At 36.6% G+C, this 14,850-nt stretch overlaps 1 protein-coding gene across 2 annotated transcripts; it reads left to right on the top strand.

Moving 5' to 3' along the window:
* The first annotated feature begins 1,536 nt into the window (after positions 1-1,536).
* On the top strand, positions 1,537-3,986 carry LOC148012316 (elicitor-responsive protein 3-like). 2 transcript variants are annotated; one of them, XM_087669569.1, is made up of 6 exons: positions 1,537-1,692; positions 1,855-1,968; positions 2,470-2,535; positions 2,755-2,881; positions 3,239-3,356; positions 3,533-3,986. In XM_087669569.1, exons 2-6 carry the CDS (start codon positions 1,899-1,901, stop codon positions 3,659-3,661), a joined length of 510 nt encoding a protein of 169 aa, XP_087525695.1. In that variant the 5' UTR covers positions 1,537-1,692; positions 1,855-1,898; the 3' UTR covers positions 3,662-3,986. The 2 variants fall into 2 exon arrangements, with proteins under 2 accessions (XP_087525695.1, XP_087525696.1); XM_087669570.1 differs by having other exon boundaries at positions 1,540-1,692; positions 1,897-1,968.
* The last annotated feature ends 10,864 nt before the right edge of the window (positions 3,987-14,850 follow it).

Here is a 14,850-nt window from a genome sequence, read left to right as displayed (position 1 = left end):
TTTCTTCTACTTGACATCTTTGTTGATATGTATTTCTTTAGAAACCGGAACATAACATTTATATCATTTTTTCTCGTCAAGATAATGAAGAAAAATATATTTCACTACCTTAGGTTCCATCTTCTTTCTCAAATAATCTAACAAGTGTACATAATATACAAACCTAAAGACCTCAAAGTAAGCAATCGTAGGCTTTTTTCCATATAGCTTCTCATAAGGAAAGACACTATGAGTAACAACTTTAGATGTCCTATTCATGATATGAACTCATGTATGTGTTGCTTCAACCCAATACATCAATGGCATATACATTTGATTCATCATAGCCCTAACAACCTTTGCAATAATGTGGTTCTTCCTTTAGCAAATCCATTCTATTGTGGAGTGTAACAATATGTAACCTATCTCCTTATGCCATTATCCCTCAAATATCTACTAAATTCGTTGGACATGTACTCATCACCATTATTTGGTCTCAAGCACTTAATATATGTCCCAAATTATCATGACTTACCACAATTTAATTATGTGAATTATGATAATGTTTGTTAGGCTTGCTAGTTTGGTTATCAATCTAGAGTACCATTTCCAAAGAGGGGAAGAATCAATATGTGTACTTTTGAAATTGTTGAAAGAGGGGGGAGAAACAGTTTGGTAAGTAGTCTAGACTACCATTTTCAAAGAGGGGAATACATCCTTTTTGGAAATAGTTCATTTAGACATCTGGGGACCTTGTTAGAATGTTTCATTGGGTGGAAAATCATGATATTATATCACTTTTATTGATGACTTTAAACAAATGGTGCATTTTATAGCCCACCTCATATTTGTGATGATGACAATATGGATTTCATAACGACAAATCCAACACACTCCATCAAATTGGAAGCTTTAAGCATCTTATTGTCACCTAATTCAATTCGAAATTCCTTTTTCTCTTTGTCTAAGCACATCTGGCCTGGAGTGGGTGGACAATGCCATAAATAATATGTGTACCAAAGGATCTAAACTCCCATAGGTACAGAACTATTCTTCTTTTGCCATGTGGATCACTTCACAAATCACATGCAAATGAACTACTATGTGCATGTTTATACTATTTCACACTGAAACATGTGTGCTATGTGGTGAGTTCGGGTTGCCATTTGTTAGGTCTAAATCGGCCATTAAGTATTGACAAATAGGCTGCACTAGTTAGAGTGTGACGGGATACGCAATTCACTAGGTGTGAGCTTTGGATGTACTAATTGGTGTGTAAAGCTATGTGCAGATGGATTGCACACTAGATCGGCCATTCGCGGTAGTGTATAACATGCCTTAGTATAAATGCTTTGTTGGATAGAGTGTGTGACTACCCTTAGAAGGGGGGGGGGGGCTATACAAGAATATTCTTCTGCAAGGGATCTCCATGCAGATGGTGCCGTTGAATTTTCAGGCCATCAGCCCTTTAGAAAAAAATAATGAGCATTGAGTAAATTTGGGGTGGCCAAGGGCGGCTATGAATACATTTAACAAAATATACATATTTACAATCTACAAAGGGTTTGACAAGATCCGCCCACTCCGGGACAAAACAAACCAACCTGTCGTCCTTCACGCATTCCCACATGCCCTTCTGATCTCAGGCTTCTGAATCCCTGCTAGCGCTAATTAATCCAGGATTAACTGGCAGATTAGCCACAATCCCAGAAGGTTGGTTATTGGGTCATTGCATTCGTATGTATTTAGTTAAATTTTGGTATGAAGATGTACCCTGCCTAAAGACTCATGCTTCTTCTTCTGCGTCTCAGACAGACGAGCTTGAGTTTTTAGCAGGTTTTCTCTGAGAATTGTTTCTCTTCTTGCATTGTTCAGATAATTGGTTTCTTTGGGTTGTTTCCTGCTTGCAAAGAACAGCCATGGCTGAGCTTGGGACTCTTGAAGTTCGCTTGGTAGCAGGCAAAGGCATGAAGAACACAGAATTTCTAGGTGTGACTCTGTGTGTGTGTGTGTGTGTCTGTCTGTCTGTGTGCGCTCGCGCGTGTGTATGTGCTATTAACTTTGTTCTTTCAACATGGGCTGCTGAGACCATGCAGGCTTGCTTTCCCTGCAACGCTCTTATCAGCCCTTGTCAACACGAGAAGTTTTAGACTTATTGCCACTATAATTCCTGCATTGTGAATTACAAACAACATCATGAGCATCTGCGAGGGAGGGACCTGCAGGCCGGAAGCCCCTTGCCCCCAATCGCACCTAGCCAGGTATGTAGTGCCTCCCAAGCAGAAGCTCATGGCGTTGAATACAATGTGGAAAAACAAGGGAAAAGATCCCCTTTCCCCACACGGGAAAATTTCAGAAACTTCTTGTGGAACTGAAGGGCAATGAACCATCAAATGGTCCTATCTGCTCATCCCTGTGATATTGGCTGCTTTATATCTGCGTACAATGGCACTTGTGAGGATTTTTACTGCGTCTCTTTGTCTCATGCAGGAAAGAATGATCCTTATGCCATTGTCAGCTACAAAACACAGGACCAGAAAAGTACAACCATTGAAGGTATGAAGTCCATTGACCACATCACACATTTGCTCTCAGCTTCAGCCAGATGTGAACATCTCTCTTGCTTATTTACATCAGTAGAGTGCATCTGCTTGCACGAAGTGCACCTGTGAGTTTCCTCTTGGATGGCTTCGGATAACCCCATCTATTTCTATGAGGTCTCATAAATATAATCTATAACAAGATTTAACAGCATGTTTTCTTTTGTATTACCAGGAGGTGGCTCAGATCCGCGGTGGGATCAGAGTTTCTTCTTCAATGTGGACGATGAGAATGCTGATGTAACAATCAAGTTCTTTGATGAGGATAAATACAGTGCAGATGATAACATTGGCATTGCCACGTAAGGCCTTTCAATGGTTTAGTGTAGTGCATCATAATCTAATTAATACAGTGCAGATGATGACATTGGCACTGCACTTGAGGGCATTCAAGCTCTCAGTGATCTACTTGCCAAGATGAAAATTTAGATGTCTGTCACACATTCTTACCTCTACTAGGAATCTGTATGTTCTATTTGATTTTGCAGAAATTTTCTACATGTGAATTAATTGGACAAGGACTCTGCTCTGTCTGGTAGTGACATGTAGCGAATTTCTAGTCCTGCTAATGCGGGAAGCATTTTGTAAATAGAGATGGTAGATAGGAATTATACAGGAATTAGCATTTGATGCTGGACAAACTTGATCTGATTTTGCAGGATTCCTTTGAGAAAGGTGTTAGCAGACCTTGAGGTGGCAGCTGATCTTTATGATATAGTCCGGCCATCAGGTCACAAGCATGGCCAAGTCGAGGTAGCTTTGAAGTTCACTCCCAAGGTACAAATTTCTTATGATTGTCATCAGGTCTCAGGACTATATTTGGATACTTGATATGCCAATGCTATTTTATTGTCTGATAAATGTGATCATTGTTATGTGGGATGTGACAGGTCCCTGGATGATTGTGAATGATTGCTAACTGTTTTCCCTGTTGGTTTTTATTTGTATCACAGCCTGCAGAGCAACGACCATCGACACATCATCATATCCCACATCACCACGATTCACACCCTAGTCAGCATTTTCACCATGGAAGCAGCAATGGGCCCTATGGTGACAACACTGAAGGTGGATGGAAGTAGTGGAGGAATGTAGCTCTGCAACCTTGCATTAATTGGCAGCTGGTTATGTCTGGAAGATTGTGATTTGTCGGTACTACCCAGCAAAACCAAATGATTTTCTCTCTTCAAAATTGGCTTGTTCTGACAAATTTTCCTATCAAAAGTCCTGATGTTTCTTCAGTTAAAAAGAGTTCAATTGTGAAAGCCAGCTGGTTAAGAGTTGGATGAACTGCTGTGGTCCTGTCAAGCATATGAAGCTTTTGAGATGCTCAGAAATTAAGAAAAGGCTCAATGTGCAGTAAGGATAGACATGCTTGATTAAAAGAGGCATTAGAATTCTCTTCTATTCTGGTCTCTACGAGTTAGCGGTTACTTAATCCATCAGAGTTAAGTAACCCCAATATGCCATTCCTTTTTGAACTGTTCTGGATACAATCTTGAGAATTGAGAGAGAGAGAGAGAGAGAGAGAGAGAGAGAGAGAGAGAGAGAGAGAGAGAGACTACTGGACCCCAGTTATTTGGCATTGGTGATGTTTTGAAATTAGGTCATAAGATCGCTCATCCATTGGATAGTAAAATCTTTTAAGGACCCCTACTAGACTAGTAGGTGCTTCAAGACCTTTATGACAAGCCTTGTTGCACATTAGTTTGATGATTAGAGCTACTCAGGTCATTTATCAAAATCAGAACGATGAAAAATTTCCCCTTGATTTTGCTACCTACTTGGGCATACTGAATTTGATCCAACCATCATTTTGTCCACCCTTAATGCAACATGCTTTAAAAAGTGAGCATAGTACACAATCATATATACACATCACACTCCAATGGTATCTCCATTGTGCTTAGGATGTAGCTTTGCATACCATGACATTGAAGTTAATGTATGAGAGAGAGAGAGAGAGAGAGAGAGAGAGAGAGAGAGAGAGAGAGAGAGAGAGAGAGAGAGGTGTCATTGTTCATCTCTACTACAAACATATGTGCAAAAACATTTCAAGCTAGTTGGGCACTTAGGGTCTTGTGGTTATTGAGCCTCAAACTATCATTTAGATGTACTTGGATTATTATTGAATTTTGTTGGGTTCATAAGGAACTCTCCTTGATGCTATTCTTGCTGCCTATCATTATATTATGGATATAGTGCAAAACTAGGTAAAGTTGAAATGGGTAGAAATTATGAATGTTAATATCAATGACAGGAAGATGGAGGTGGTCTTTTCCCATCTTCCATGTAGGAAAAGCCTTGGATGGGATGGCTTGCCAAATGAGCTATTTCTCAGGTTATGTTGATAATCTTAATGATCCACTTGCTCAAATTTGTCGTCAAGTTAAGAGTACATGCCAAATGATGTCAAATGATGTCCAATTGGAAGATTGTAGTGCTTGGATTAATATCAAAGCTTTGTTTCCCTTAAGTTGTGCAATAGTGGAGACCTCTTTTTATCATGGCATCATGTGCGAAACCTTCCTTGGATAATTGCTAACAAGCTTCAAAAAGTTTTTTCATAGTTTCTTGTAATAAGGGATGGGATATTATACATCATTAGAGCCAAATTTGGGGCCAAATGGGCTTGTAAGGATTTGGATTAATTCTTAATCACATCTTAAGTAGACAAAAATAGGAGAAGGATGTTATTTTACAATCGTTTATGTTTTCTAATTTCATGGTTGAATTAATATTTAATAATGGAGATAGCTCTCTTTTCTCTTACTTTCCTTTACTTTTGCGTTTAATTGTCTCATTCCCAAATGTTTCTACTAAGACCTTGAAAATAATGTCACATTCATTAGGGGAAATATGGAACAAAAAAGAACTTTGTAAGAAATTGATTAGGGATTGTTAACCTTCAATTAGTCCCTCTTACATGGTCATCATTGTATGTCTTTTTGTCAATGGGTCTCCTTAGATTTATAAGGTTCATGTAACTTTTTGTGGTGGATCGCACTTAGAAAGGAGACTTACTTTTCACCTTAGTAACTATCCATTTTTATTCTTCAAGATGGGATCCACTACTCTTCAAAAATGTCACATATTAGTTAGATTATTTTTGCCTAAAAAAATGACACACTTCAAATTTTCACAATAAAGTGTTTTTCTTAAAAGATTCAAATCATATTGTAAGTTGAATTACTTGATTTTTACTCTTTTTTATATTAAATTATTTTCAAATTATTTTTTTCAAATATCCACATATGTGGCTCTTGGGGCCTTGCATAGATAGTCGTTTATCCACTTTATACTCCACTACTTATTTTAAGTGCCACATCATTAAGGTGGGTTAATTTTGAACCCCAAAATGACTTTTTTTCTCCCCTATCAAAAACTGGTATTTTTCATCTCTAATGGTACTTTACCATATAATATATTAATCCTTTCATTTTGTAAACTTTGTTTTGCTCTCTCATCCTATTAAATCAATATTGTATTGTAAAACTCAATCTACACCATTTGTGCTTCTATCTTACATTTCTGAATGGAATTGCTTAGGGACAAGCAACTATAAGAGGAAAGTGGATTTCAAGTTGATGTGGCATGTTTCCAAACGTTCATAGTACTAGGCTAAATTTTCATTTTAATTCAATTTCTTCCTTGCTCACTTTTGTTGGGGATGATGAATAAGGTTAATTAAGTTATTGCAAATGCTTAGGTAACAATATTTATACATATGAATTTCATCAATCAATGTCATATAATAATCATCACTCTTTGTTGTAATCCCTTCATTCTTTAAATGTGTAATAAAAAGCCTTACAAGATCAAGAAAACAAAGTGCTAAAGCTTAAAGAAGAACTAAAGCTCTTAAAAGACGACGGAGATCACGAAGTGCGAGAAGAATACTAGTTTTGATGATTCGCAAAGCACTATTTGCTTGAATGGCAAAATAAATTCTATGGAGCTATGAAGACGACAAATGGATGCAAAGTGCAGCACTAGAGGCTCTATAAGTTAGTAAGCTTGTTCAAGGATGCATATCTCTATGCGATACATACAAAGCATGGTGACTATCATGCATAGATATATACATTTAGCTAGGAGGATTATAGGGCAACGGAACTAAAGTCCCTATAGTTGTAATTTTTCATAATCAAGCTACCTTTGTATTCCTTTTGTGGAGCCATCCATTTATACATCAATGAAGTGGAGTTCTATTTATTTACCCATGTGCTTTAGTATTTGGTTACAAAATTGTTTAATAATTTATTTGTTATCACTTATGCTAATTGCATGTTCTTAATACTTGTCATATGATCCCCATGATAATCACTATGATTTTGTATATAAGTAATTATTTTTTTTAACATCGATCTTATGACTGGTTGTTTCATGTGTGTTGGTAGGTCTTTTGTTGTTGTTGATCTTGACCCTCTGCATTTCACCAACGTATAAAAACTATTGTCTGATAGTTTCACTCGTCATGGTGGGGTTTTTTGCTACATCTGCTGCTCTTGATCCCCCTTGCATTCCATTGGCATTGGTTCTACGCAATGTCTTCAATTTCGAATTCACCACATCAAGAACAATGGTCTCTATCAGTTTCATTGGTGGCAAATCAATATTAGTAGCTATGGAATCAAACTCTTTAATAGCCCAAACTAGGAGTCCTAAATTGAAACCAGAATACAAATCCTACAATGGCAACTTAGTTTGATATAAAAAATACCTAAATAATCTATAGTAAGTGCAATGGATGTTATGGGATGCATGCATTTGACATTGGTTACATTATGCTTGGTAGATAGATAGAATAATACTAATGTGATTTGTATTGTGGTAAGTATATTATTAGGTAAAATTAAGTCAATTAATATTTTTATAAAATTATAGAGAATAAAAAACCTTTATATGTATTACTAAATTGACAGTATTCACATACTTATACATTGCAAATATATCGGGCACCTATCATTATTACTTCATTTTTTATTCTTTCAGTGACATTTGAATAAGGGAAGGTTGGTCGCATATTGTGACTGTTGGAGTTCCCACATCTCTCTCTCTCTCTCTCTCTCTCTCTCTCTCTCTCTCTCTCTCTCTCTCTCTCTCTCTCTCCACCATAGCTCTTGCTTTCACTCGCATGCTTTCACTCTAGGCTTACTCCCTTTAACGTATTTCTTGAAATTATATTGATATTCAAATTTTAGTATTCCATAATACTTTGTAACTAATTTTATAAAACTGACAAGATATAGAGTGGCTTTTGTAAAATCCAAGCTTTGGGATCACCCCCTCAAAATTCTATGTATTAGGTAAAAATTTAATGTCCCACAAAGCCTTGTGTGTATTATTTGATCTCGTATGCATACTCTCCAATCTCATATGGCACGATATTATTCACTAGCATGTTAGTTGATCGACATGAGGATACACCAATGATTCTATAGATGGACCACACCCACATAGTCCATCCTTGGTTATGACACATTTATTATGCTATCTCTCCTTTCCTAGTAGGTTCGCACGTAGTGTGACTACATGTACATATGTTGTGGTACTTTCATATTAGACTTTTATCATATTGTAGAGTTAGTTCTTTTGTGTAAAGAAGAGGATTTCAGTCCTATCTTGTTGTGAACTCAAATCTCCATTACTCTTATGTGTGTGTGCTCTTGGTTGCTTCACCTCTCTCCCCTCTTGCCTATTTTCATGGTATCAGAGGTGTTCCATGATTGCGCGGAGCTCAATTGGAGGTTGAGGTGAAGGTGTTGGAGCAAAGTAAGCAAGCAAGCAATAGGTAATAAGCTCTTGCACCTTGCTCGATTTGCCTTAGGTTATGGCCGCAGGAAGCTCCCGAGGTTGACAAGGATGCAATCTTCGATCGCAATGGAACTTAGTGAGTAGGAAGAACAATATATATACTTCAAATAGGCCCTTTAGGACTTGCATGTTGTGATTTTTGGCATTTGAGGTCATTTCAGTCTCCGTTTTAGACGTGCAAGTGGTCTCGACAATAATTTTTGGGTATATTGTAGTTATGGATGTGTTCACCTTTTATAGATACATAGGTTACATATTTCAAATATGTAAGGCTTTAGGTATTTACTAGATTGTAGACACAAAAGGCTTTTGCATACAAATTGCAAATTGTAGTTATTGTTGTGCAGTTAGTAAAAAAGGTTGTGTATTTAGTTGTGGTGCACGTGGTATTAGCTTGCTTGTAAATTGCAGGTTTTGGAAGGGTTTTAGTTTTGTCAAAATATTTGACAACCTTAACCAGATTTTTAGCGAGAAGCTTGAACAATTATTTTGCATAGAAGTTCAGGATGACAATTTTCTTGAAGGGCAAAGGTATTTGTAATTACATTGAAGGAGACATGGCAGCAGCACTTGAAGTTTATGCACGAAATACTATTGTAGAACAATTAAAGGCTTAGAAAGATTGGGAGTAGACATAGAGTAAAGTAATGTGTTGGCTGTCTGTCAGTGTTACAAATAGCATAATGGGCTACTTGCAGGAATCTAAAACCCCTACTCTTGCATGAAAAAAATTAGCAAGACTGTTCGAAGTAAATACAAAGGCCAAACAACTATAGCTCAAGTTTGAGTGATTCAAGTAAATAGAGAAAACTTGTCCATTAATGATTATGCCTTGAAGATAAAAAGTATTGTGAAAGCTCTTAGATCTATCAATGTGGTAGTTGATAATGATGATGTTGTGTATGTATGCTTAGATAGACTTGGAGATGAATATAAGAGCTTCAAGTCATTTATGAATAGGAGGGATGATATCCTTGATTTTGCAATCTTGATTTCTATGCTGATACTTGAGGAGAAAAACCTTTGCTTAGATTCCTCTTCTTCTTAAAGCAAGAATAAGTTTGAAAGTGTTTTACTCTACTAGAAGAGGTAGAGGTCATGGTAGAGGCCAAGGTGATGGTCGTGGTCAAGGTTATGATGCACAACAAAATAGAGGAGGACAATCTTGAGGAACGGGGAGACAAAGAGGACAAGTTGCATATTCTAATAGGTAATAGAATTCTAGCGATAACAGAGAATGCTGACATTGTGGTAAGAAAGGCCACATGTCTAAAATTTACTTAAAAAAGAAGGATGAAATTAGAAATGGAAAAAAGTAGCAAGGTAATTGAAATGAAATTAGCCTAGAGTGAATTAAAATAATAAGAAAATTAAGAAACAACTATTGAATCAAATGGCCATAGACATGCCATAGATGAAAATCTATTAAATCTACGACACAATGAAGCCATAGCTAGATGATATCAAAGGTACAATGATAATCATGGATGAGAGGCTACTACAAGAAATCCACCTCTTGCTATGAGGGACATTGAGTATTCACCCTCAATCTTGGCAGGGAAGGCAAGAACCCTCAAGATCCAAGAAATGGAGAAGTTTACATATGTGCTAAAAGATATATAATATGATTGGCCCCCTCCTACCTTTTATAATCTAGCTAAAAGTAATCTAATTTCTAAACTAAAGTATGAAATTTGTTTTATTACAAACCGTCCCCTCCTATAAAGAAGCTTTGTTCTCAAAGGTAGCAAAATTTAGAGAATGTACAATGGATACGTTGAGGATAGTTTGTTGGTATATAAACCCATGGTGAAGTAGAAATCCATGCTGAAATAAAAGTCTTCATGCCACAAAGAAGAGTCCTTCAAAGTACAAAAACAACTAAGAGAGTCTAGTGGACTTATGTAGACTATTAAAACATGGCAGCCATTAAAAGTTGCCCATAACTTGTGATAGAAGAGTCCAAAAGATGTAAATGAAGTCTTGTTGGAAAGAAAAGACCACAAGGAACCTTTCCAACACATAGGATTCAATGATTGTTGCCAAAACAAACATTTTTAATTAATGAAAAAAATTCACATAGCAAGCTGTCCATTGTCATGTAATTGTAATAATCCCACTATTTTGAAGGATTCATGATGCCTTAGGAAGGATGATTGAATATACTGAGGGATCGGTATCACATCTTTATTTATAGCCCACCAATAATGAAAATCATGAAAGTCAAATATGCCTCCAGGGTCAAACAGATAACCATCAAAATAGTCATCACATCCTTAAGTTCCTATTGCAAAAAAATATATCCTATCGTTGCCTCCCTTGGGTCAAATGTAAACAATGAAGCACCCTCATGATCCCCTAGATCAAATGGAAACATAAAGTCATCAAATGAAAATATGTAATGTGATTCCATATATTGATATATAGCTTCATTAAACTCATGCACATGTGCCTCTTCAATTTCTTCATTCGCTTAGTCTTTGGCATGATGTAAGTAGAAAGTTGATAGGCATCTTGATCATCTTCAAAGGATTTGTATGACTCTCAATCTCGGACTTTATTATCCACTATCTCTTTTGATTCTTCAACTGCATCTTCATCATTCAAAAACTCATTAACCAGTATCAGTTTAGCATTTCTTTTTCTACATATATCTTTGTGATCATAGGATATTGGTTTAGCACATCTATAACATAAACCTTGTGCATGCAGTTCTCTAATATCATCACTGGTTAGGAGTTTTCCCTGAATAGCATCATGCTCTCCACTATGATACTCATGCTGCCCATAATGAAATGGTTGTCCATATTCACTAGCATAATGCTGCTCATATCTATGACCATGGTCATATGTATATTGCTGCCCATATAGATAATATAGACCATAAGAGAGTGATTGCCTATACTCACTATCATACGAATTTAGCAATGATTATAGTAAGTCTTTTTGAACTACTGTATTAGCCATAGCAATCGATGCAACCGTCTTGTACATGCTCTAAACCCTCTTGCAAAACAACATTACCATAAAGATTTACGAGAGCTTCCAAAATGCATGTTTGTACCAACAACTGATCCATATGAGATGTCAAGTGTTGGGCAAGTGCTCGTTCTATCCTGATTATGTCTATCACTTTAGCTGCCATCATGGTAGTGCACATGCCAATACATCAATCATGCCATCCATGTGAGCAACTGATTTGTTGAATTCCATTTCTCAAATGATACTCATAATATTGCTACTGGATGCCACTTGCCTCTTATAAGACACTTCACATGCAAGATTGCCTTGCTGAAAATCATGGCTACAAATGTTGCCATGACCATCTTTATCCCACTAATTGACCCACAATATCTACTCTTGTTGGAAATTGGCTCAATGGTGTATGGCTTTTCCAAGAGCCGTTAGAATGTCCACATTGCTCAAGAAGTCTTCCTATGCTCTAGCTTTGTTGCTGCTTATAAGCTCCAATATTTCCAAACAAAGAACTACCTGCTTCATAGCTGACTTGTTGTTGTTGAAAAGCTTGGCCATAATGAGCTTTACCCATCCTATTATCAATATTATTTTAGCTTTACTGTAGGCTAAGATTACTGGGTCCACATGCATTCATCAAGAATAGTTCCAAATGTAGGTCATGCCACTCTAGCTTTGAAAGCAACCGACCTCTCAACCACTATTGAGTATAGAAACTTTGGTTTCGAAATCAGCGTGGTCAACACATAGTAGTAACAAGCCCTGCAAATAGCACAAACTGTCTAGTCACCTCATAGTAATGGTTTGTCAAACTATTTGCCCTATTGAATGAGTTGTGATGTATGTCTGACTGAGCAACTTTTTTGTAATGGTTGTATAACCCCACTTCATTTGTGGTACTGCAATTCAAATGCAAGCCACTCTTCTTATCCTTCATCTTAAAGAGCATCCCACAGCGTGTTTAAGTCTAATACCAAATAGACATCTAGTATTTTGTCAGATCAAACCAAATGTAGGCAAATGAAGTAAACTTTGAAACAAAGAAGCACATCTACAAGTTCTGTGAGAACCTTCCACAATAGTTACTTCATCCCCATTTAAACCTAAATAAGCTTTAACACTAATTGATACATTTGGATATCAATTTCCAAGCACAAAAACAAGTTTCACATATTCTAACCTTGGCTCTATAGTCAAACTGTTCAATTCTTTAGTAATATAAAAGAGTTAGGAATGGTTGACCCCAATTTGTAGTCCTTGTAGAACTACGAGCATATTGTCTCATGAAAATGGCACTGAAGATCTTATTCAAATGCTAGTGTTAATGTTAATTCCTCATGTACAGTTTGCAACTCTCATACTTGATAATAATTCACACAAGAAGCTCATTGCACAAAGCATAACCAACTTCCTCTCATAGCCTGATTTGACAACTTCAAGCCTTGGCACCTTTGAAAGCTTTAGGTTATGGGACAATTTTCAGCATTTGAGCTCTGTTTTTAGAGCCATGAGGCAGGTTTGAAAGTGCATCTCCAAGGGCTTCATCTTGTTAAATCTCATCTTGTTATTCGGAGCTTTCAACTGCAAGAAGATGAAGTAATCACCAATTGGAGGTTCCCTCTATGAATAGAGCTGATAAAGCATCAGAAGGTTGAGCTGAGTGAAGCCTTGCAATCAGGACAATAGATCACTTTTATTTGTTGAATCTTTAACAGTCCTTCGAGAGAACATGCTAGCTCCATTGGATGTTAATGATAATGGCTAAGAAATTGAATTTATTTGAGAGAGCACAAAAATAGTGAACCAGTCCAAGAGACCACATTGACTCTAGTGTACATTTCCAATAACTTTCTTCCTTCTATAGTCGGTGAAATGAGCTTCAATTCTTAGATATGCATGCTGGAATTTGTGCTATCCAATGTGCTAATGCCTATGTCATTTTTTGCTCATTAATTATTCTTTAGTAATGGATGGAATCATAATGATTTTTAAAGACGAAATAGATGTTGAAGCCTCTAGAAATCAAAGTAGATACAAGCACTTTACATTATCTGAACTCCTAGATTTGCACATCATTTCAAAGGACTACTCAGATGGCAGCTTGATCCACATTATTAGGCAAGATAATCCATGCATTGAATGCTCCATAGCTTTAGCTTTGCTACATCCCCCTACCTCTCATCCTGCTATTTGGACTAGAATTTGCAAAGCTGATCAAATATAGAGCTATAGTTGGGAATACCACGTGAGTTCGGGACACTTGATTATGGAACTTCTAAATAAGAATAAATATTCAAATAAGAAGAAAGACATCTTATTTCCCATTTATATGAACAAATCTTGCTTGTAAATCATGCTCAAGCACTTGCAACCTTCTAGAATAGCACCAATTTCCAGATAACTACAATAGTCACTTGTATTAAAATTGCAATAACACCTCTATCAGACCTAATGTCTTAGCAAAACCACAAGCTTGAGTTGATTAAAAATTCCCAAGATTTGTTTGTTGTCCAGCATTGTAGATAGCTTGTTACTATGAGAGTAGATCACTCACAGATCTGTGAAGAAGACCTTCAAGAATGCTTTGATCCTCATAAAATGGTGCTTAATCCATGGCACTTGACGCCTAATGATCAATTCTAATGCTCCTTGAGTAGAAAGGAAACTTAATGCTCAACTAAGAATGAAACTGTGATTTATTCTTCCCTATTCATTCTGGTTAAGAAGAAGAGGTATAATGGTCAAATAGTGAAATAATACCTTTAAAGATTACTTAAGAGTATTGCAAAGATCATTGGCAAAGCATAAGAGCAAGCAAGAACTAAAAACATTGTCACACTGAAGATGATTTGTTGTTGCTCAAGCCCGTGGCCATGGTTGCTCAACATCTTTTAATCTTGTACTCTTAGAGGTTCAAGAGAGGTAAAGAAGCAAGCTTTAATGTCTATGAAGAGAGATCATGTCAAGAAGAGAAGATAATGCCATGAAATCAGCCATTGAAGCTTGAACCAAGTTGAGAGAAGAAAAGAAACCCTTATTTAACAAAAAGTGACATTGCTTAAGGCTTTTCCTAAACTCCATTAACCCCAATTAGACTAAGAACCTCCAAAATAGGTCTCTTCTTGACCAAGAATTTTTGAAATGTTCAAGAACCCATCATTTCTTCTTCATATCTTCTCCAAGAACTCCAAAAATAGTGAAGACTCGAACTACAGGAAACCCCAACTAGTCACAATTTGAACTATACCAAGTACTGTAACCAAATCTTGAACCTTGGTTACCTTGGATGGTGTTGGTAACCAGATCTAGGCTTGAAAATGACCTTGCCAAGAATCCAATTCAAGGCTTTGATACCATTGAAATGAACTTAGCTCAGATTGGATTAAAATAATAAGAAAATAAAAAAACAACTATTGAATTAAATGGCCATAGCCATGCCATAGATGAAAATATATTAAATCTGTAGCACAATGAAGCC

Source organism: Lygodium microphyllum, chromosome 27, assembly GCF_053477565.2.
Source record: "Lygodium microphyllum isolate KBCC chromosome 27, Lygodium_microphyllum_v1.1.10, whole genome shotgun sequence".
In the NCBI taxonomy this organism is placed as follows: domain Eukaryota; kingdom Viridiplantae; phylum Streptophyta; class Polypodiopsida; order Schizaeales; family Lygodiaceae; genus Lygodium; species Lygodium microphyllum.
The sequence above is the reverse complement of the archived record's forward strand: the minus strand, read 5'-3'. Positions and strand labels throughout refer to the sequence as shown.

Coding starts and splice junctions, on each gene's coding strand:
- LOC148012316 (XM_087669569.1), top strand. CDS start 1,899: ATGGCTGAGCTTGGGACTCTTGAAGTTCGCTTGGTAGCAGGCAAAGGC. Junction 2,882..3,238: donor GATAACATTGGCATTGCCAC/GTAAGGCCTTTC, acceptor CTGATTTTGCAG/GATTCCTTTGAGAAAGGTGT. Junction 3,357..3,532: donor CTTTGAAGTTCACTCCCAAG/GTACAAATTTCT, acceptor TTTGTATCACAG/CCTGCAGAGCAACGACCATC.